The 23,954-nt window shown below is 47.3% G+C and overlaps 1 protein-coding gene across 1 annotated transcript in view; it reads right to left on the reverse strand.

Moving 5' to 3' along the window:
• The window catches only part of PTK7 (protein tyrosine kinase 7 (inactive)), a 998,735-nt gene that overhangs the window by 153,712 nt on the left and 821,069 nt on the right, over positions 1 to 23,954 (reverse strand). Inside the window, exon 16 of the mRNA XM_069608884.1 lies at positions 610 to 842. Within this exon, the coding sequence (XP_069464985.1) occupies positions 610 to 842 (233 nt within the window). The remainder of the gene's footprint in view (positions 1 to 609; positions 843 to 23,954) is intronic.

Below are 23,954 nucleotides of genomic sequence, written 5' to 3' on the forward strand. Positions count from 1 at the left end.
CTGGGCGTGTACTTGGGCTCATCATTAACTTTAGCTAGACAAGTCAACGCAACTGTATCAGCAGCTGCCTATACGGCTAAGCTCATCAAAGCATGTAGACCTTACCTCTCACCCGACAGTTGCCTGACCTTAGCCAGAGCCCTCATCCGGTCGAAACTAGACTACTGTAATGGTCTCCTGGCTGGCGTCTCAACCAGTAGCATTTATAAACTTCAGGTCACACAAAACAATGACCCATCCCATTTTTCATTCCGCAGAAAACTCAAAACCTGGCTCCTCTCACAAAATCTGTAGTATTCCAGCTTCTGCATCAACCACCACACTGCAAAATGTATAATTATCCTTCTTAACTGCACCTAGCACTGGGAACTTTCAATTTGTAAACTGTACATTGCAATCTGTATATATTGTAAATGTCCTCAATCTTTACGTGTCAATTGAATGACCGCACCGCATGTTGCCTGAACACATGTAAATGTTCTTACCTTGTAACTCCAGCGCCCAGATACCTAAGGGTTAGGGGGGGCTCTACAAATGCTAAATAAATAAAATAAATAAAGCAGGCCACTAGCGGTTGAGCACTCAGAGTCCAGCTCAGTGTTACCGTACCAGGTCAACATACTCCAGGATCATGTAGTGCGGTTCAACCTCACGGCACAGCCCCAGGAGTCGCACCACATTAGCATGATTCAATTTGCCAAACATTTCAAACTCTCTCCTGAAATCGAGCTGCAGCTGCTCGTCTCGAGCTTGAAGGCTCTTCACAAGCACCACTGTTTCTCCTTCACATTCTTCCAATCCTGTTGCTTTTGCCAAAAGAACTTCACCAAACTCGCTCTTCCCTGCATATTTGAAAGAAACAAAAAAAAGACATAGAAAATAATTACAAAAGACCATGACAACTGGCCCATCTGAGCTTCCATCACCAAGCGATACATCGCTTAACTGTTCGCTTTCTCAGAACCACTACTGGTGCACTGTTCTAGTGAGCCCACTGTGGTGGTCTTGCAAATGTTAAACACAAATGTCTGATCAAATTAAACTCACTTAGTAACAAGGCTGAGCAGTAAAGGGTAAACTAAGAGGCTTAGGAGCACAACAGTTTGTCCACACAGGTAAGAATACAAATACAGGGCAACACAGATAAAGGCTGAATACTACAACTGAATAAAAACCATTGTTAAGATGGATTTTCATACCCAGCCTTGGGGTGGGGTTCTGAGAGGTCATTGTGTTTGTGAACAATGTTACTCACATGCAAGTCTAGTCAAACTATCAAAGTTATATAGACTGAGCAGTAAGCAAGAATTTAGGATTAAGGCAGGTGGTGCAATATTACAGGTAACCACAGAGCATGCAAATTAAGAAAAACAGTATTACAAAGAAATGCGGATATGGTAGGCCTTTAAACATACATACACACAGATGCAAACAGTAATAGTTACTCACCATAGTGACAAACGTACTCTTAGTCTATAGTCCCCTTTCCTCCATACTGTATGGGCACCCCTCGCTAGGGACAGGAGCCAAAACCTTTTTCACCAAGAAAAACCTTCCCCTTTAAATTTAGAGGCGTGCAGCCCTGGGATCATCCGCCCACCGGCGACACTCCTCAGTCCCCATTGACGCGTTTACAATATTTAACATTGCCTAATGACTCAAGTATTAGGGGGAGGATGGTGGGACGTATGGAGGAAAGGGGACTATGGACTAAGAGTACGTTAGTCACTACGTTGAGTAACTTAATTACTTTTACGTCCCATCCCCTTTCCTACATACGGTATGAGCGATTACAACTGAATGTAGCCTTAGGGTGCAGAGGAGACCCTCCTTAAGAAAATTAGTTCCTTAGAACCACCTGTCCGAGGCCGCATCTGACCTAGTGGCGGCGTCCAAACAGTAGTGCTTACAGAAAGTCGAAGGGGTGGCCCAGGTGGCTGCCCTGCTGATGACCTGCCACGGGACATGCCGTTGCAATGCAACGGCCGTGGCCTTGACTCTGCCTGCGTGGGCATGCATGTTCGTTGGCAATAGCTTGTGCCGCCTCTCGTAGGCCTCCTTGATGGTTGAAACCATCCACCGTGCTATGGAGGCATTGGAAGCCTGATAGTCCTGCCCAGATAGTATTTCAGAGCGCGTCCGACATCCAGACTTTGCAAGACCCTGTGAGGCTCATCCTTGGAGTCGGCGAAGAAAGTGGGTAAGACTATCTCCTCTTTAAGATGGAAAGAGGAGGCTACCTTGAGCATGAACGCAGGACTACCTTGACCTTGTGAAAGGTCATGTAGGGGTCTGATGCAACCAGAGCCTGCATCTCGCCGACTCTGCGAGCCGAGGTGAGGCCTACCAGCAGCGCCGTCTTTATGGTGACCAGTCGGATGTCCGTGGACGCCATTGGCTCAAATGGTTTGTGCACCAAGGCGCCCAACACTACATTGACGTCCCACACGGGGTGTGGTTTCTTTATAGGCGGGTAGTGTGTGTGAGGCCTGCCGGATATGACTTGAACACTGGGTTGGAGGAGGAGCATATGCCCTCCTCCAAATTCCTGTAAGCCCCTTTGGCTGCCAAATAGGTGCGGCATGTGTCTACCTGTACACCAGAGTGGACAAGGTGTGCTGAGAAGGAAAGCACATCGTCCAAAGTGCACTTAAGGGGGTCGATCGCCATAGAGTCAGCCCAATGGCAGAATCTAGACCATTTGCTCTTGTATCGGCTCTTAGTAGTCTTGCTTCTGGCGCCCTGGATGAAGTGTTTCAGAGTGACCTGCTCAGGAACCACGATGCAAGGGCTAGCTTGTGCGGGCCGGGTGTACTACTCTGCTCCACTGTGGTGCCAGGAGATGAGCAGGGCCCAGCGGTAGGTGAATGGGTGGCTTGTTCGATAGGCTGAGGAGCTCGGAGAACCACGGTCTCGCTGGCCACCGTGAAGCTATCGGAATGATGAGGTGACACGACTCCTTTATCTTGCAGATCACCCTGTGGACAAAGGGTGTAGGCGCGAAGGCAGAAGCAGTCATGCCGTTCCACTGCATCTGGAATTCGTCGCCCAGGGAGCCGGGACCCTGACCCTGCCGCAAGGTGAACTGCTGGCACTTCGTTGTCCTGGAAGGCAAACCGATCCACTTGGGGGCGGCCCCCATCAGAGGAAGACCTCCTTCAGTCCCAGAACAGTGAAATTGGAAGGTAAATCCAACGCGCAAATCCTGATTATTATTGTAGGTCGGTGATTTCATGAAAAATCCCAAATCAAGTAGGACTGTATAGCAATCATAGTCTTTAATTCAACCAGTCCAAAAAAGAAGAAGAAACACAGAAACAGCCGTCGCGCGTTTCGACCACCAGGGCCATTCTCAAGGCTGTACAATTGTGAACCAACAAAAACATTCATAAACCATATCAGGAAAACAAATGTATCAATTTTATAGACACCAGAATACACATGTCACCAAAAATAAGTACACAGTATTACAAATCAAAAAGCAAACAGGTAAGTCATACTATTATAATAAACCAAAACAAAGTTTGAAATTGCATTGGGAAAGGAATAATAGAATGGACATCATACAGTGATTCAGGAGTTGGTTTGGAGGCATACGTTATCAAACAAAGGGAAAAAAGAAAAAGAAATAAATGCCAAGTAGCACGAAACATTCTTCAAATAAATGATGAAGAATCAATTTGTGTCATGCAGACCTAGTTATCCAAGTAAGAGCACCTCATGAGCAGAGAAATAACCAAGCAAAAGTTAAAGAAAAGAAAAGAAAAATGTGATTAAATCTAGCTGAGAAAAATATGTAGTACAGAAAGGAAAGCTTCTCAACTCCTTCAGTACCAGGTTGTTCAGTTGCCACTCGTAATTGTCCGCTCCCAGTCTGCTGAGCCTATCCGCTTGAAGGTTGCATTCCCCCGGAAGGTGGACAGCCATGAGGTAGACGTTGTTCTCCAGTGCTCATTCCCACATGCTGATCGCTAGGTTGTAGAGTGGAGGGGACCTGGTACCCCCCGCCCCCATGCTGGTTGACCTAGTACATGCTTGTAGAGTGGTCCGTCTGGATAAGGACTACCTTGCCTCCAACAAGAGGAAGAAAGGCCTTGAGAGCCAGCCAAATGGCCTTCAGCTCCAGCCAACCGATGTGGAACTCCTGCCGATTCCAGACTCCATGGACGCTGCGGCTGCTGACAGTGGCACCCCAGTCCTCTAGTGAAGAGTCTATAGTAATGGTGACCTGAGGGGCCAGCTGCCAGAAGGGCTTGCCCATCCTCAGGTTGAAGTCCGGGGGCCACCATGTGCGGTCAGAGTGGAGAAAAGGAGGAATGCTGACCAGCTCCGCTTGGGAGCCCTTCTCCAGATTCCATGAGGCTGTGAAGTGCAGCTGTAATCTCCTGATCCTGAGTTTTGTGTGGGGTACGGTCAGTAGGACTGCTGCCATTAAACCAAACAATTGCTGGTACCACCAGGCCGAGGTCACTGCCCTGGAGAGGAAATAGTTATTGGCACTCCTGATGGCTGTGATTTTGTCCTCTGAGGGAAAGACTCTCTCAGAGCTTGTGTCCCAGATGAGGCCAGGTAGGTCAGGCTCTGCGCAGGCTGCAGCGGAGACTGCTTGAGGTTGATGAACAACCCCAGGTTGTGGAGTGTGTTCATCAGTGCGGAGGAGGTATGGTGAAGCGCCTCTGGGGATGTGGTGCGGACGAACCAGTCATCCAGGTACGGGTAGACGTGGTGGCCCTGGGCTCTGAGGAGGGCTGCCACTGTTTTCTTTAACCTGATAAATACCCTGGGGGCTGAATTGAGGCCAAACGGTAGCACCTTGTACTGGAAATGACAGCCCATGATCCTGTACCGCAGTAAACAACGATGTGACTGCCAAATCGGGACATGTAGATATGCGTCCTTCAGATCCAGGGAGCACGTCCAGTTTCCCCTGTCCAGTGTCTCTGCAATGAGTGCTGGCATAACCATCTTGGAATTTTGCAGAGGAAGGGAGAGGTTGAGGGTGGAAAGGTCCGACAACTCTCAGACCTGCCTGGTTCTTCTGAATGGCGAAAATCCTGGAATAGAAGCCCAATCCTCGCTTGGAGGCTGGGACTTCTTCCACTGCCTGGCTCTGGACAAGCGACCAGATCTCTGCCAACAGAGTTGCTGTCCCAATCTGTGGGAGGGGAGGAGGGAGGAGAGGAGGGAGGAAGGGACCGCTATGCGGTACCCCGTGGAGACTACGGTTAGGATCCAGGGGTCTGAAAAGTTTGGAGCCAAAGTTGCACGTGAAGAGCAAGCCTGACCCCCATCGGAGACACGTGGACCCTTCCCTCTGAGGCTGTTGCGGAGGAGGGGGACTGAAAAAAATCCCTTGCCCCCCCCCACCCCCATTGTTTCCGCCGGTGCTGACTGAGAACAGTCAGGCTGTCTGGACCTCCGTTCTTGTAAGCCCCGGAACCCGCCAAACGCCCGCCCCTTGTCGGAGCGTTGTTGTGACTGGGTGTACGCCTTGGGCGTGGCCTTAGTAAGAATAGATAAATACTTTGCGGTTTGTAAGCGGTTCTTTTTATCCAATTCCTCATCCGTGGTAGAGTGAAAGAGGTCATTACCCTCGAATGGAAGGTCCAATATGCGTTCCTGGACATCAGGATTAAACTTAGTAGCCTGGAGCCAGGCCGTCCTTCTCATGTTCGTGGCGATGCAGATGGCCCAGCCAGAGTTACCTATGTGGGTCAAGGAGAACTCCATGATGTCCTGTGCTACCAGCCTGGCTTCTCCTAGGCCCGCCTTGAAGCGCGCTTGACTCTGCGCCGGGAAGTTCTGGGAGGAAGTACGCTATCTCCCACCAAAGCTTTTGGTTAACGGTTGCCAGAATGTCATCGGCATTGGCTTGACGCAGGTGCAAGGAGGCGGAGTACAGCTTTTTCCCGTACGCCTCCAAGATCATCTCCTCCTTGTCTAGCAGCGTCGAGGACGAGGTGGCCGAAGACAACTGAGGCTTAGAGTGACACTGCAACGATCACAGAGGAGTGAGGTTGAGGATGCACCGAAAGCAAGAGTGTATACCCCTCCATCTGCCTATGCTTGACGTCGAGGCGCTGATTGACAGGCTGGGCTGAGTGAGTACGGCTTGAGCCACCCCCTCCTTGGCCAGGGCTACAACATCTTTCTGCATCTGGATCCCTGTTCTGGTAGGGGGTCTTAGGGTGAGGACCTCTGCCAAGGCCCCCTGCTGGGGCTGCTCGACCTAAGGCTGAGGAAGGTCCAAATATTCTACCAAACCTGCAAGGCGTTCGTGGAAGGCCCTGGCCGAGGACGACGTGTCGGGGTCGCCCTCCTCATCTGTGTCCACCAGAGTGTCTGGTTGGTCCGGAGCAGGAGGTGGAGGTGGAGTACTGGGCGTCATGGGCTGTGGTGTGGAGACAAGAGCCGGTGGCTGCTGTGGAGGCTGGTGCAGGACTGCCTTAACAGTGAGAGGTTGGGGAGCCGGAATCGAAGGAGCCGGCAGGGGCAGCGGGAGCTGCACCGGGGGCCAAGGCGCCAGAGTCATAGGATGAATGACTATGGGCGCTGGTGGAGAACCCAGGGGAGGAGGGGGGGGCGGGGGAGCAAGTCCCCAATAACATCCCGCAGGATGACCCCCATTTGAGGGGATTGCATCAGCGATCGGAACCTTTCATAGAACCTGTCTTTGGAGGCTGAAGAGGTGGCAGGAGATATTGACGAGTGGCTGAAGGCTGCTGGGTCAAGGGAGCACTCTGCTTGGGGTGCAGTGGATACCTGCCCTGCGCTGCTGATGGATAAACTGTAGGCCACGTACCTGGTTGACACCAGTCCCACCTTGTAACTCTTTCCTCCACCCACACTGTTCCTAGGAGTGGTGTTGGATGAGCAGCCATTTGGTTTGGCGCGGCTGCCATTTTGTAGAGCTGCGTGCCAAAGTCGTGGTGCCTGGCTCGCTCACTGGGCCCAGCCTCGTGCAAGACACTTGGTGTTGGAACAGGAGGCCTAACCTGCAACTCAGGCCGAAGCCTGGCAGGCGGAGTACCCTCGGCAAAAGTGCCAGTAGTGCTGTGTGCAGGCGTCCCCTGACATAATGCTGGCAATAGGGTGTTGCCCCTCGGGTGTGACCCCGGTAAAAGAACCTTGCTGTCCCTCAGTACTGATACCAGAAGGATCTGGAGACCCATCGGCCGTGAGGCTGGTAGCTGAACCAGCCTCGGTAAGTGTGCTTGTGTGAGAACCCGAGAGGTTCTTCCCGCTCGGGCGCTTCCTTGGGAATGAATCGCCCTAATGGGGTGCGATGGAAAATAGAGGCCTTGCCTTTGGCCTCAAACGAGGTTTGACGAAGTCCATTAAGTCCTCCAGAGGAGACTTCTGGAAGAGCTTCCTCCACTGAGCTACCCTGTTCTTCAGTGCACATGGAGTTAGTGCGTCGCACGTGGAACAGCCCTCCCAGCTGTGGTCGGGGCCAAGGCAGCAAAGGCAAAGAGCATGGGGATCACACGTAGGGAAGAGCCCCTCGCAGGCTGGACACCCACTGAAGTACGCTGAAGTCGACATGCGCTGGGGAGGACCGTGGCGTGTCGGAGGACCAAGTACCTATTGAAAAGAAAGATAGAAGAAAAAGCCGGGGAAGAGCGCATGGTATTACATGGCCGAAGTCAAACCCAGGAGTGCTGGTGAAATCGGGCCATTCCCGTCGACGCGGGAAAGGGGACTGAGGAGTGGCGCCAGTCGGCAAAGTCAGGCGAGCGCATGCTCCCAGGGCCGCGCCCCGGCAAGCCTCTAAATTTAAAGGGGAAGAAGGTTTTTCTGGTGAAAAAGGTTCCTTCTCCCGTCCCTAGCAAGGGATGCCCATACAGTATGGAAGAAAGGGGATGGGACGTAAGAGTATGTGTGATCTCAAAGTGAGATCACCTACACTATACAAAAAGATCAGTTGACATGAATGAAACAAGAGACCAAGCAGTAAATCGAAGATCTGCACACAGATCTTAAACCATATGACAAATACTGGGATGATTCTTCTAATGGCATCACTTCTCCCCAGGGGGTAGCATTCCCCTGGGGGTGGTTTAATGCAGGGGGACGTCATGGGGAGGGACTCCCCTCCCACTGGGGACGATGACCACCTAAGGTACAGCCCATTAAACAATATCACACCAACCTTCCCTAACCTCCCCCTCCATTCCAAGTCACTTCCTTGAGAGTAGACCAAGTATTATTGTAGTTCTTTGGATACAGAAAGTACTAGGACGAAGAAGAGCAGAGAAAACATGAAGATTGCTGACTGTGCTAGTACTGACACGAGGTGGCCCCGAGGAGGCATGAACTTTGGTGAACACACGAGGGGCCAACACAATCCCAAAAGCAAGTACTTTGAATTGACTATGTCTTGTCTATTTTGAAACCGATATTTGAGATGACCTGGAATCATCCTCTATATATTAAAGTATGCATGTGTGACGCCCTGAAGTCTACTCCACCTGAATGTTCAGGGTTTGACATTTGTTTGTGGGCCTTGGGTCTAAAACAGGGGTTTTTGTCTTTTCGGTAACGAGAAAGTAAAGTGAACAAATTGCCCTGGTTTCTTGACTTAGTGGCACCTCGATGATGACTCCTTTGATTAAAAGGCCTTTTATTTACTCTTGAAGTAGGCAAGGACCCAGTGGTAGTTTTCTGCATTTGGGAGTTATAAACTCCACTAAGTAGCCTTCCCGGAATGATCCCTTACTGGGATCACATGGGAGGGAACTTGTACAAGTGCATCATTGTTGGTAGAGGCTGCCCCTCTTGGGGTTTGTCCTCGCCCTTGCCCTCTGCTTCTGTATTAGCATTGTGGTTCAGAGAAGTTGTGTGCCTGCTCACCACGTACTGGAACCTGAAGGGTATGTGCCCTCTACTGAGGTTTGTGGCAAGTGCTGGAAATGAAAAATGTGTCTGTTGGCATATGATCCCATATTCACAAAAAGGCTCATTTTTTAAAATGTGTCCTAGACCCTGGATTCTTTAGAATTACTTCTTAGCTTGCGCCTTATCCACTGCCTTTCCAAAAAGTCACAAATCATCCACAGGCATGTCAGGTAAAGCAGCCTGCGTCTCGGGTCTCAAGCCAAAGCACCTGAGCTAAGCATGTCTTTACAACAGTACTTTGTGATCAGCCACCCACAGTTTCAGCAGGTTCTAAAGAGGTTATTACTGTAGTTGCAGATTGCCGTCCCCCAAATAACACCACACTTACGGTTGATTGTAATGGTTCCAGGACTTCCTTTGCAAGATCTTATATTTGAGCACAGTTGTATCTTGCCATTAGAGAAGTGGCATTTGAAATGTGCACCTGGTAGGCCGTTAATGTGGCAACTGTACTGCCAAAAGCGTATTTTATTTGGTATTCTCGTTAGGGGTGTATTCATTTTCTGGGAATCCTCGGTAAAAGAAAAAAGGTTTACTTTAACTTTAATACTGTATTTCTCCTCTAAACCAATCACTGTCCTCTGTGTCATACTGCCCACGTTCAATGACAGTCCGCTCCCTAAGCTCCACCCCTGGTGGCCCTCCTCAGATTTGGTAAGTATGTAAAGGGGAAGCATGAACCAAGAAGAGCCACAGAGGGGAAGGCAGGAGGGTTCGCATGTGAATCCATGCCAGACCCACGCTGGAGAACAATACTTACAAGTAAGTAACTTAAACCTTATCCAGCATGGTCTGGCATGAATAACGATTACACAGCAGTACATATACACAACCAAATGAGGTGGCAAGGCTCAACAGAAGCAATAAACACTCACCCCTGGAACTGACTCACCTCAAACAAGTTGCGTAGCACTGCTTGGCTGACTCGGGGCTCCTCCCTGGAATCCCGTCAATGCAGTAGAACCTCGTGAAGGTGTGTGTGTGGACCGTCACGTAGAAAACCAGCAGATGTCGAGCAGGGGCATACCAGAGAAACCATGTTGTAGCTGCGATGGCTCTGTGGAGTGGGCTCTTGGACAGCCAGGCAGCTGCCTGCTAGCAAGTCGATGACAGTGCATGATGCAGCCGAAGAGCCACCTGGAGACCGATTCCTTCGACAAGGCCTTTCTCTGATTTACATGTCCAAAGTTGAACAACTGAGAAGTCTTCTGAAAATCCTTTGTACGTGCCACGTAGAATTTCAAGGCACGAACAACGTCCAGCGAATGCAAAGCCCTCTCCGCCGGTGATGGCGTATTTGTCAAGAAGCCAGGTAACACCAAAGGTTCTTTGAGGTGGAATTGCAACAGTACCTTTGGCATAAAGGTGGAAGTGTGGAAAGACAAGTAAGGCTGCTTACAAGACCGGGCCTGAATCTCCCCAACCCGCCTGGCTGAGGGGATGGCCACAAGGAAAGCAGTCTTCCACGAGAGAAACTTGAGCCGAGCCTGATGCATACGTTTGAAGGAGGCTCATATGAGCTTAGTTAGCATAACATTGAGCTTTCACGATGGGGCAGGAGCCTTCACCAGCGGGAAAGTCCTGAAGAGCCCTTTTACAACCCTTGATGAGCCTGTGAGACCACAGTGAATGTCTGCCCCCTGGACATGGTGGTGAGATGCACCTTCATAGAGGCACGAGGCAGTCCCACTTTGGCCAAGTATGGCAGAAGTTGCAGAGTCGCGACACGCAGGGGAGTAATCTTCAGAGCCCGGCACCACATGGAGAAAGGAGTTTTCATTTATGTCCGTAGCACATCAACATTGACATCTCCCTTTAGGCCGGAACCGAAGACTGGTCCAACGTTTGTTGAACGGAAGGTCTTGGTGGTACAGGAGGCAGAGGGGTCTGGACAACCGGCAAGGCCTGGACCAGGGGAGGGATAGGCACTGGCAGCGCTGGAGGAATAGGCAGGGGGCCCAGAGGGAATTTAACTGGCACCTTGTTTCAAGGCCCATTCAATGGGCGAGAGCACAGACGGGTCCCTGTGTCGAATCCAAAATGGCCACCGACCTAGCAGGCTCCACCATGTGCCTATCTGCCATCTTTGGGCCTTGCCCCATGCCCTGGGCAAGAGGACGCGAAGGTCCCAAGTTGCGTACCAGCTCAGACATGGGAGGACACGCCTTGGGCCTTGAATCCGAAAAAGAGGAGTCAACCTCAGATATCACTCTGGTAGGCGCCGAGCCCTCGGCTGGCTGGTAGTCAGATTGCCCTGACCCACGACCTCAGAGGGTACTCCAATAGGCCGTGTGCCCTCGGCACCCGTGCTGGTAGTCACGCCGATTGACTCTTGGAGGTAGAACATGACAATCCCACGCCCCTTGCGGTCGATAAGGAGGATGAACTTAAGTGCTGTGCCAAGTACAGCCCGGTAGGGCCCCCGAGCCCCTCAGCTTGAAAGCCGGTTGCCTTGATGGGCTTGGACCTGCTCACGGAATGCCTGGAACAGCCCCTGGGCCTCTCGGCTCGGGAGCTAGTACCCTTAGCAGCCTCTGGCCTACAAGAACCTGAATCCAAGGAACCCTTGCCCGAAGGAGCTCCTGGAAAGGAGTCTCTGCGCTGAGGAGCCCTACTAAACAAAGGGCCTACCTTGTCTTGACAGGAGGTCCTGGAGACAAAGTCTTTAACATGAGCTGGAGGAGAAGTGTGGATGATCTCCCTCCAATGCAACAACCGATTCTTCAATGACCGAGAGAGCTGCAAGCCACGCAGACATCCCAGCGGTGCTCTGGCCCCAGGCACTCAAGACACAAGGGTCCGGAGCCGGGATCTGAGCAGTCGCAAGAGACGCACATCTCGTGAATCCTCCAGCAGCCGACATGCACCAGGTGAGGAAAGGCACTGAAGGGGGAGAGCAAGAGGAAAGTTAAAGTCTTTGCACCTAAGTGCCAGGTCCAACACGGTCAGGTCCCTGGGTAACAGAAGGCGTTAGGTTAGGCATTACTAAGTGTCAATAGTGGTTGTAGTAGCTAGGTACGGTCAACTGCATTGAAATGGCATTTCCTTAATCCAACCATCATATCAGCCAGCAGATATTGTCCCAGCTCAAGATGGTAGAGTACTTCCTGTCCAGCAGTTATTGGCCAAGGACTACTGTGATGCAGTTTGCAACCTAAGGAGAGGTTCTAAACTGCCTTTCATTCAAGATCAGTTCAAGGGGGGGGGGGGGGGTCACAGCGCTCAAGAGCTCCTGATTAAGCAAAAGAAATCCAAGGAAGGAGCATCAAACTATCAGTAACCAGTTTACAGGAAGAGCCAGAGAAGTTAAAGTACAGATAAAGGACTGAAGCTACTCAAATCACTTTTTTAAAAGCAGGTTTTCAATTCCATATCTTTTTGTTGAAATTCTGTGTAAAAGGTTATAGTTAAAAGTATAGCAGAAAGGTTACTGACTGAATTTTCAGCAACGTAAGCAGTAAAGTTTTCAAAAGTGAAAAAAGTAATTTCAGGATTAAATTGAAAACAAATTTTAAACGTTAAGTAAAGAAGTGTGTGCCAGCGGAGAGGCAACTTTGTTAATGCCGGCTTGCACGCACGCCCAGAAGGCTCAGCTGAGTTGATAAATGTGATCGGGTATGCGTCGTGTGTAGGCCGCATTAGAGAAAAGGACCCAATAGCGGGAGGCGGCATGGGCGAGTCTAGCGAGCCCGTTGCAGCTACGCAGCACAGTTCGTTGTTGAACAGCTGAGGAGATTCGTACAGCAGAGAAGGAGAGAAGCCGAATAAAGGAGTGGACAGCTACTTCCTTGTTATGCAACACTGCGGCGGGTAAGGGAGTTCAGGTAACGTGTGGGAGCGCGTGAACAAAAGATTAAATTCAGAAGTATTCCAATCTTCAGTTAAAAACGCACATTACCAGAAGAGACTTTAGTGCATAGAGACTCGTAACGCATTGATCCTAAGAAGGATACATGATTTGTAAATTAAGTGAACCTGTTTTAAGTAAAAGGCGGCAAGGCAATATAAATTATATGAAGCACTGCTAAGGCATTAATTAATGAATATAGAAAAGTTTAAAGGCACGTTAAGCAGAAGCAACTACTGTTTGAGGTTCTTATTAGTGCTCAAGACAGCAAAAGACATTCATCAACACAGAAGTGTGTTCCTTAGACTACACAAGAGGAGTTTTGGAGTCGGTGAATTCAGTAATTGAGAGGAGCAGTACATTCTAAGGACTTTTCCCTTTAAAGTGTCTCTTGGTAATAATCAGAGGCAGTCAGGTAATCGGAGGTTCTGGGGAGGTAAATATTTAGAAGCGATAGTGAGAACTTGTAGGGATGCGAATAATTATGTGTTATTTGCAGGTATCCTGAGTCCAAGACGTCTAGGAGTGGAGGAAATCAGAGCTATCCTGACCGTTTATCATTTTCTCCACTTCCCTTTTTCCCCCCCGGGGCTAGTAAACTCAATAGTAGTACAATTTACTGTTGGGTGTACCGGTTAGGGGAGTCTGGTGGGCTATTCGTCTGCTCCTGAAGGATTTCAGCGCTGGGACCCGATACACTGTGTGCTGTAAAAGGGAGAGGCCAGGCGCCAGAGGGCGGGGCTTTGATGGGGGTTCCCGCACCCCTGTGCGCTGGACTAAATTGAAAGGGGAAGCTCATTTTTTCACGCCAAAAGGTCCTGGTACCGTCCCCATGTTGGGGGATGCCCACAAGGATGGAGGAAAGGGGATGGGATGTATGAGTATTAACTCCTATTTATTGGGATTGTAGCCAATTCCAATGTGCGTGTGATTTTGGGACCTGTAGTTTTTTCTTTCCCCATTTGAAATGTAGGAAATCCCAGTATTCCAAGGAAAAACTGGCCTGGATGGTCACATGCATGGTGACTGACAAAGTGCCATCTAATTATTTTTGGCGGTATGAAGGTTTAGAATGCTTGCATGCGCTTTCCTTAGTCGTGTGCACAACCAAGTGATGCAATGAGCGATTATTGTGAGCAGTTGTAGCAAACAAGCAACAACTTGGACTGGGGGAGTTGAAGGGGATTCAATCTCATACATTGGGAAGATTCTTTAGTTTGAAGTCTATAAAAGCATACATTTAAAGTTGCTGTGGATCGAGAGACGATTTTCTGCCACAAACCTCCATGCCTGCATGTTAAGTCTTGGTAATTGAAAGGAAATGCTTTCCAATGGCTGCAGAATGTTACCAAAAGCAAGAAAAAGTATTTGCCAAAATGACTGTGACCCAAGAAGAATTTACTGTGCAATAAATGCAGCAGAATTCTCACAATACTTTGCAATCAATTCCAGCAAGATGTAAAACCCAAGAAGGGAGGATTCATTATATTTCAATGTGTATGAAGCACAAACAATATTAACGTTTTGGAGCATGTAAAAAAAACAAAATACATATTTGTTAAGATATATATGTGTTCTTCAAATACACTCATACCAATCAATGTGACTGACATAGTAAAAAAGCTCTATAAACCTAAATCTCAATAACACCTTTCAAACAAACTATAAACAACCACAAACTATCTGATTACTATCAGATTATGCAGTAGCAATAAAACCTTGTCTATTTTATTTAAATAAATAAGGGCAATCAATGAAATGTATGGATTTACATAGGAAGGGTATGGAAGCAAATTTACAGCGGGAGGAAGGATGCATGATGTATTAAACATAAGTATTTTTCGTGTTTATGCAGAGGTTATTTTAGATGGTGTATGCCCAACATGTATTTAATCTTCTTTGGAGACCGATCCATGTCCCATCGATAATGACTAAATCGTCCGCGTATAAGATCCACATAATTTCTTGATTTTGGGTCCTAGGCGGAAAAGATCTAGCTGGAGTTCCTTGGTCTCTCAAGTCAGATAACTTGAGGTTGAATAATATGGGTTCCAAAGGGCATCACTGTTTTAGTCCTCTATGGGTCTCAATGTCATCACATGCTTTGAGCGCTTTGAAACACTTGCCTGTGTATAGGCACTTTATAAATAAACAATACCAGAACATCGTACAGCCCTTGAGCGGATAGACTTATTCGAACCAATGTGTTCGAGTAAAGGGCTCTATGGCCTCAATCAAATATGGAGGACAGTTCCAGTTCTTTAATTTAGTCCACAGGCACTCTCCGCTTACGCTGTCGAATTTCTGTGCCAAATCAATAAAGGCCATGTATATAGGTATTTTGTTGTTCATTCCCTTTATCGTCAACAGATTTTAAAAAGAATATATTTAGCAGGGTACCAACTCCCTTTACAAATCCTGTCTGCCGCGGGTCCATTCTTCCATTTTCAGTCACCCAAGTTTTTAGGTTTTCTAGTAGAAGGGAAGCGAAGACCTTTCCAAGAACATCCAGCAGGGCGATTGGGAGGATCCCTCCAATTACCACCCCGTCTTAAAAATTGGTACGATCAAGGTTGTCTTCCAGGAAGCCTGTATTTCCCTCCTGTTCAAAATCTGGTTAAATAATATCTCTGCAAAATCAGCCCAATGCTCGGGGGCTTCTTTCACCATCTGGTTTGTGAGCCCATCCAGCCGCGGGGCCATGGGCGCGTTCAGTTTTACATGTCCTCCTTGTCACACATTTTTGGCCACGAGTCAAGTCCAATCAGGGTTCTGACTTCATTGTCACCTTCTATGTTTTGAAACAGTTTGGAGTAGTGATCGTTCCATGCCAATTCAGTCACTGGCTTCGTTGTAACTGCTTCTTGGAACTTTACATCGTTATTGAGGAGTTCAGACAAGTTGCGTGTGTTTTTTTGGCAGATAGTCTTCAGCATGGTTTAAGCTGAAAATTTGGCTCAGAGTTTCAAAGCCTTCAGACAGTTTTTATAAGCCTGTTTTCGTTTTTAGCTTTATTCTACTTTCCTCACCACTCAGCGTTTTTGTATTTGCTCAAGTCTCCTCTTAATTTTTTTTGCCTCTACCACCTCCAGATTGTATTTGTGTTATCGCCTTAGGTGCCCTCTAGCGGTGCTTGGTTTAGTGGACTCAAAATTGGCTAGGAGCTAGCTATATTCAATTCCGTCTCCATCAGTATCCAGACGATGCTCTAGATTCTTTGTGATCTGTGGAACGTCACTAGGTTTTACTCTTAGACTGTTTCCTTAATGGGAGACTAGGATCGGACCCCCAATGTTTGAGGTCGCATTCACAATGTTATTATATTTTATTTCTAAGAGTTTATGATCATTGCAACCCTTGTCCAGCACTAGTTAGTTCTCTACTTGGGACCACATATTGCAGATACAAACCAATATTCTTGGTATGATTTTTGCTCTCCTCTGACCATGTGGTTCGTCCCAGAATGTCACCCTTGATTTTCCAATTCAGCATCATCAGGCCCTAATGGATGATGGTCCTCGTCCGTTCTCCGGACCTCGGAGAGGAACAATGGACACATGGGGAGCCCCTGGATGTTCAGGCATCCAATGCTCAAATCAATGCATATCAATAGAGGAAGGTTTCTCCAGGTTAGGTGGAATTCGTCCAATAAAACCATTATCCTTTGGAGGAATAGCTAGTCACCCCTCACCTGCCATTTTCATCAGGATGGTTTGATCAACGCAAGTGTAGAATGGCCCAGTTCATTCTGTCTTCCGTTACAAATTACACTACCCTTATGTCATCCGAGTTTATGTTCCTCAATTTGGGTAGGTGATGGATCAATTTGAAAACATTTCTCCCATTTAAGATCAAGTTTGTCTGAAGGGAAAGGAGGTGGGGTTTAGCAGAGCTGACTGTTTTGCAAGCATTGAAGGGGAAGGAGGATATGGGGGAGCTAACGGTCCATTGGTCCCAATTGCTGAATGATCTGGCAAAAGGTAATGACCTACCCCCACCGTGAAGTGAGATGCTGAGGGTAGGGGGCGAGGGGAGGAGTCTTGGAGATGGGAGTGGAAGTCTCTCTAACCACCTTGAACTAAGAACTTTTGATGCTCGACTGGTGTGCCTTATGGACAAAAGGGGATTTATATGGGAGTTGGGTGGGGGGGGGGGCGGCTAGGTTGAAATCTTCTCTTCCGAAATAAAGTCTATTAGGTCAGTTAAATTCAGTTCTTTCGCCAAGCATTCTTTCGCATTCAGTCCCGCTTGACGTCACTTTCCCTTTTAGTTGATGACCATCGAAAACTGATTTTTTTCGAGCAATTAGATCTTCTAAGATACTTCTGTTGCGATTCATGCCTCATTGCCGGAAATGGTGTTAAATTTCGTATAAACACTCATAAGCCAAGCCATTTGATGTGTTTTTTGCCCCTCTGAATATTTTTAGATTTCTTCAATTGCAGTCCAGAGGAAGCAGTTTCTCGAGTTCCCTCCTTTTGGGTCATTTGGGGCGGTTGTTTCTCATGGGTAAATATTTAGAAGGTTTTATCTTTAGGTTGCTGCAGTGTCGGTTGCGTTTCCGATGACACTACCGGTGCTTTAAGTGGCACCATCACCTCTTCACTCGTGACATTGGGCACCTCTATGCCCGCCTCTCAATCCGAGACCTGGACGACTCCCTCTGTGCTTCTTGAGCTGGCATGCCCTCCTTCACTATGGACAGGTTTATTTGTTGGACTTGCATTGCTTTTTCCCCAGTTTTCCTGGACCACCTTTGTCCTGTTTTTTAGGTGAATCCCTCTCTGATCGATAGTCTGTGGTTGATTAATTCCTTTTAATCCTGCATCTTAATCGCTTCCGTTGTTGCCGTTCTTAAATTGGGTCCTCATTCATTTGCAATCCGCTAGTAGTGCTTCCATCACATTTTTGTCTGCCGTTTCTCTTCTTGCCATATCACAATCTTTCTTCCATTTTGATGAATTCTCTGCTTCTTTATCCATTCTTGAATGGACTGTGTTTGTCAGTGTTTCCAAAAATATCATTTTGGAATAGACAATTGCTAGCAGAGATATTTGACAGCATCATTTAATGATTCAATGAGTTTGCACGATGGTGCCAATGAGATAATCAGGGAGGTCATTATGTTGTTGGAGTGTCAGCAGCTGTCTTCAAAAGAACTTCAACTATCTGAGCCTTGTCAATTTCATGCATCAGTGTTGAGATAAACTCATGCTTCCAGGAAAATGACTTTGGCTGCATGGCAGTATTGCAAAGGCAGATGGGGTTGCCAAACCGAATTTTATGCAAGAAATGCTAGCAGTTTTCAACACGTGCAAAACTGAAGGAGGAAAATGCCCATTTAAAAAGTAAACTGTTAAAGGAAAGCCTACCATTACCCAGCAATGTGAAAAGGTTTGTGGCTGGTGATAAATACACATGCTATTTTGATTCCACAGGTTTTAATTCAAGACTCAGAATGAGAATATAAAGATTAAAACAACTGGGCTAAGTTTGAAAGCTCCCAAGAAAAAAGTTCCAGCCCTGTAACTTCCCATAGGAAGGGAGGCACACCATAAACTTCCAAGACAAAGAAAATTAACAAGCTCGTCAGAAATTCGACTGTGCTCCAGGCTGGGACAATGCAGTTCCCAGGGAAGGAAAACAGAGTTGTCAAAGACCATAAAACTTAAATCAGGCTGAAGGAAGCCCCCCATCTTGCTTGATAGGAAATGCCAGTTGGTGTCAGCTGGAAAGAATAAAATGACAAACAGTGACTCCCATTTGTTCTAAAGACTATTTTATAAAGAACTTTAAAAAGACATATCCCAGTTGCCAAAATTGGTAAACATGTTGAAATTTCACAACGTAAAAGTGAAATTGTGGGCTGTATTTTGAAACTTGGTAGAATGTAATGACACCAAGGGGACAGAAATGGTGATATATGTTGAACAAGGAAAGCATCCATGTCACAAATGTAAGATTTTGTACATACATTCCTCATGACAATCCCCACCCATGTATAAAGTTGCAGAATTTTGAGTAATATGAATCCCACTGAAAAGTGTGAAAAACTGGCAGAGGAGCGAAACCAAGCCTCACGGACTAGAGGTTTGGATTGAAATGTGAGGCACAAAATATGTAACCTGTGTATCTGATTTACTAAGAGGTTGCAACTGCACAAATATCGGTTTGTGTCAAAATTAGATTGTAGTTCCAGTAACTATGGCAGGTTTCTAGACACTGTAAAAATCACCTCAAACTTGACATTACTTTTCTGATATCCAACTAGCAAAGAGCAAGGCGGAGATTACTACCCTTGCCCAATCCTATTGTTAGAGGCGTGTAGTAAAGACTGCCCCTGTCATACTGTGATGTCACCTGGCATTATAAATAAGAGCCCATGACAACACACAGACCGATTCCTGATTTCCTGCCTGGCATTCGGTCCCTGTCTTCATCTTACATTTATCCATCTAAACTCCAGACCCCAACCACAAGGACAAAACCTTGCTGATCCTGCTTCAGCTAGGCCTTAAATTCTGAAAATCCCAATAACCAAGGGAAGCTGTGGTGTTTTGGGAAGCATCCTGCATTAACCTGGCTTGCTGCTCACTAAATGCATGCCTGCTGCAACCCTGCCATACAGCTGATACTTAGTATCCAGTGACCAGCGGTGCCAGTCCAGTGGCCTCCGGTGACCGAACTGCCCCGCTGTCTTGCCAGGCGCTTTGTCGTGTAGTGACCAGAACCCTTGACGGTCCAATATCCTAATATAAAGTGGACTGCAAGTATCATCCTTGGTCATAGAAATCCATAGTCTACATATCTTGCTTTGTCTCTATCCCATCTCTAAGTCATCCTATACTTATCCTGATAACTTGCAATATTGTCAAAATCATTCTTGCCACCCTGTCATTGATTTATAATGCTAGCGCCAGCTCTTTGTAGTAATTCTGTCTTGTGTAAATCCCAAGCTATCAATCCTCTTTCGAGTGATCGTACTGGTTCCGCCAGGGCTGGCACTGGGGAACTAGGGTTGATTCTGCGGATCAACCCTGGAACTTACTGTCTCTCAATCTGGTAGTCCAGCCTGAATGCCCTAGTGTAGAGTAAAACTATTCCTTGTCAAAACTGATTTGCCCTTTTCGCGCCTTCATTTTTTCGAAATCGCACCTCACTGGATCTTATAGAACTCCCCCAATTGCACTCCCAATCAGTGAATTTCACCCGTTTTTATCAAAAACGGCCTGGTTAATTTCAGGCGGGAATTGACATTTTAGAAAGGTTTTACACATGTTAGATTATAAATTATTTTAAACCTTCTATTCAATTTCGAATTGTATGTTTTTGCTCAATCTATTGCTTATGATTGCTAGTATTTTTCCAGTGTTACTCCAGTAAAGAATTGTACTTATTTAAGGATTTTTGCACGCATTCATTGTTTTGTTCAGCCATTTCCGAGTGTCATTTTACATTCCAAGTGTTTTAAGTCTGTTTTTCTCTCTTGTTTGAAGGGGGCAGGGGGAGGATAGATTTGAATTCCTTTTCCAGACTCACATTCCTAACTACCTGCTGCTTCCTTAACCCACAAATAATCACTTCTGAATGGATATGAGGCAATTTTGCAGGGGGAAATCCTAACTTGAGTGCTATCTTTCCGTAAATCCCAAAGTGTTTCTATTCCCTGGGGTTTTCGATCTGTGTTGCTAAAGGGTTGAATTAAGTGCATTGCCTACCTTCCTATTTGTTATGATCACCACACTGGTGATTGCTGCCCCATATATTAAAAGTGTGTGATTTTCTTGAATTTCTAAATAAATAAATATTACCTTTACCAACCAGCCTGGTTCCTGGTCCATTGTGACCCAGGGTATATGAACAGGGGGTGTGATAGGAGTAGTGCATCTCTCAAATATTGAACCTATATATAACAAAATGAGCATTTCAGTTGTGCGCTGCATACTAGGCTGAGACCAGTGTGTATTGCCCGATTGAAATCCTTAACACATTTGGATGCTTTCCAAGTCCTTTTTAGAGCAATTTTGTCAGGTTTTGTTTTTTTTCATTGATGCAATGCTTGTTTTCAATTCGGCAATGTCCCGATTGAGTCTCTTAATTGTTGCAGATTGGGGCATTGGGAGTTTGTCAAAAATATTGTTTTTGCCTGTGCATTTTTTTTGTTCACTTTGCGCAAAGGTCATGTTATTTCAGGGGCCAGTCCTGAAGCAGGGTATTGTTTGAACCCTCCCCTGTGTCTTTAGCCAGTAACTTGCTATCGTTCCTCAGTCCTCCCACCCGCCCCCCACCTTCCATCCCTTGATTTTTGGGATCTTTTGGTGGGGCAGCTGGACTTTGATGTAGGCTTGCGGGAGGCCCTATATTCACGCTATTCCCCCAGGTAGCAGGTGTTTCTCTTCCCTGGGTGGCCCCCGGAACTCAGGATCCTTCGTTAGTTTGCTAGGGGAACAAGTGGGAGCTGGACGGTGGGCCAATGTTTACCTGCTCAAGGATGATTTCATCCCTCTCTGACTGCAATCTTGCCTCCCTTGCACTCTCCCCTGGTACCAGGACTAAATGCAAGTCTGAAAAGGATAGGTTGACCGCAGCCTCCATCTTGTTAGTGAAGGGGCCGTTTACCTGTTTTCTCATAGGCGAGGCCGTTCCCTGAAATTTCAGTTGTTGGCGAGTATGGGGGCCCGCTGTGTTCACAATTCGAGAACCGAAAAGAAAGCAGCTTACTGGATGCAAGTCCTCGACACCGCCGCTCCTCGTGGCTTCCCCACATACCACGACAGACCACTTGCACACCCTTCCGTGCACACCTCGCTCAGGAACCTGTTTAATGTGGTTAGCACCATCCTCCAGTTCACTCAGTCAGCTCGTCTCCAATTAAAAGGCACAGCAGCAACACTGTTACACGTTGCAAAACGTTATAGCTTTCAAAAGCCGTAAAGCACAAAAGCAGGAAAGCACAAAAGACAGCAGCTCAAGAGGTCTCCACAGCCACCACAGACCACTTGCGCACACTTCCAACTTAGAATTGTAGACATTACCTTACAGTGAAGTGCAGTTAGGATACTTTGCATCATAACTTAGTATGATGGCTTTTTGTTGATTTAAAAAATGTGCCCAGGACAAGCTGGTCGCAGCTGTGTGATTTGTGCCTTTTTTGTGATTTTCTCATGCACTTTCACATTTACTGCAAATAGCCACTTAAAGATGCCTAGAAACCTCAAATGGCCGCTCTTAGGCCACATTTTCCTTTGCCCTTATTCCTACCTTCTCGTGTCAGGAAACACAAAATATGGACATGCCTTTCCCAGGGAAAGCTGCTGCTTTCGTGGGCCATGCAAATGTGTGCCAGAGGAGGGGGCTGGGACTGTCTGGCCCCAAGCCACATCCTTCAGCCCCCGAAAGTTTATTATTACTGGATGGATACTAGGACTAGTAGTTGTACAAGATTAGACAACCCTGGGCTGTTTGAATGTTGCAAATCCTTACCATTGATGGGCTTGGGCTAGATACCAGCCGGAATCTTGGATAAAAGGAGCGCTCCTGCAGCCATTCAGCAGATCATTGTTGGAACCAAGACTTCTACGAAGAAGAGCAGCCTATTGACTCATGCAGCTGCCCAGCATCGACCCCAGTGATTGGCCCGGTCTCCAAAGACCCTTGTTGGTGCTTCGACCCTTGGACTGGTGGGAACAACCAGTCACAACCCCTGCTAGAGGATCCATGCCTTCTGAGCCATGGGAAGTGTCCCTGCAACGCTCAGTGAACTGACCAACTCTCTCCTAAGCTACCTTCCACTGCAGCCGTCATTCAAAGTAGAGCCTTGTAATAGCTTCAGGTTATGCTGCAAGTCACCTGCTCCTACATTCTCAGCCATCTCACTTCAAGGAAAGCTGTGCTGAGGCTGCTTCTGCGTTTGCCGCTGTATAAATCGCCTGCCGCTGCCCGATTGTGGCAATCTTCGTTGAACACTCCTTCAATCCCTTACCCTACACCTTGTATGGTGCCTTACACTCCTGCTACTGGATTGCCTTGCTACTATGTGTTAGTTGCTGCTGCATTTGTATTTGTTTTTACTAGGAGGGGAAATCCTTGCGACTAGTGCTTTAAGTCTGAACTCATTTTTTGAACTTGAGTATTAAAGTGGAAGCCCCTTATCTCCCCTTCTAACTCTGTATGTAATGCATAGTATGTATGTGCATGTTCTAGGTACTAGAGGGTCATGAATACTGTTAATGTTTGTGCAGCATCTGAGGTACTGATAATGGCTGCGTAAATGTAAGCTTTTCCAGTGTCTAGGTTCCCCAGTCTCTCACCACTCCTAAGACTATGTGCAGGTGCGTCACCAGATCATTTACTCACAGGTTAGTAGTTAAAGGGACGGGGTGGAGGGGAGGGAAGGGAAGTGAAGTGTCTTGACATTTACTTTCTTGTATAAATATGCTGATTTCATCTTGTGACGTGTGTTGGGACAGAGCACCCTGCCAGACCAGGTTGGTTGATTGTGGGGTTGCCAACTGGGCTAGTGCCGACACGAGCAATGCGATTCTGAGCCATGGGTCACGCTCGTCTTCCCTCATGCAAGTGCTAAAACCGCACCTCAATTCATTTGGAGATACAGGGATACCAGAGATATACAAAGGGAACCCAGAGGCAATCACACCATCCCTATGTCACAGGCATAAGGGAAAAAGAAGTTCCGATCTCCAATATTGCAGATCTGGTTCGAGTTGGACCTAGTCCCAGACAGCTGGGGTTCCCAAGTTCCCTGACACCTGCATATCTGAATTTCCCATACCTAGAGAAAAGCAGGACGGCAGGGCCACCATTTCGCAGGGACGGACAAGCCAATCCCAAATCTGACACAGGTTTGTAAGCCATTCCCAGAGGCGGAGCGAGGCAGTCAATCACTGTCTACCACATCCCATTGTACTGGAGAGGCTGGAAGGAGGGACCACTCCGATGAGGGGGGTTGGGGAGAAAGAAAGAGAAAGAGAGAAAGCCAAAAAGAGAAAGAAAGACAAAGAGGGAGAAAGAAAAAGAGGAAAAGGGGCAAAAATGACAGGGAAGAGGGGGTCAAAAAGAGGGGAAAGAAGGGGGATGCGGCAAGAGAAAGAGGGGAGAAGGAGAAAGTGAGGCGAAAGAGAAGGAGAGGGGGAGAATGAGAAAACTGTATAAACGGAATTGTTGTATGGTTATTACCCAAGGAGGTGTA

Source organism: Ambystoma mexicanum, chromosome 4q, assembly GCF_040938575.1.
Source record: "Ambystoma mexicanum isolate Mex_15411 chromosome 4q, UKY_AmexF1_1, whole genome shotgun sequence".
Classification (NCBI taxonomy): domain Eukaryota; kingdom Metazoa; phylum Chordata; class Amphibia; order Caudata; family Ambystomatidae; genus Ambystoma; species Ambystoma mexicanum.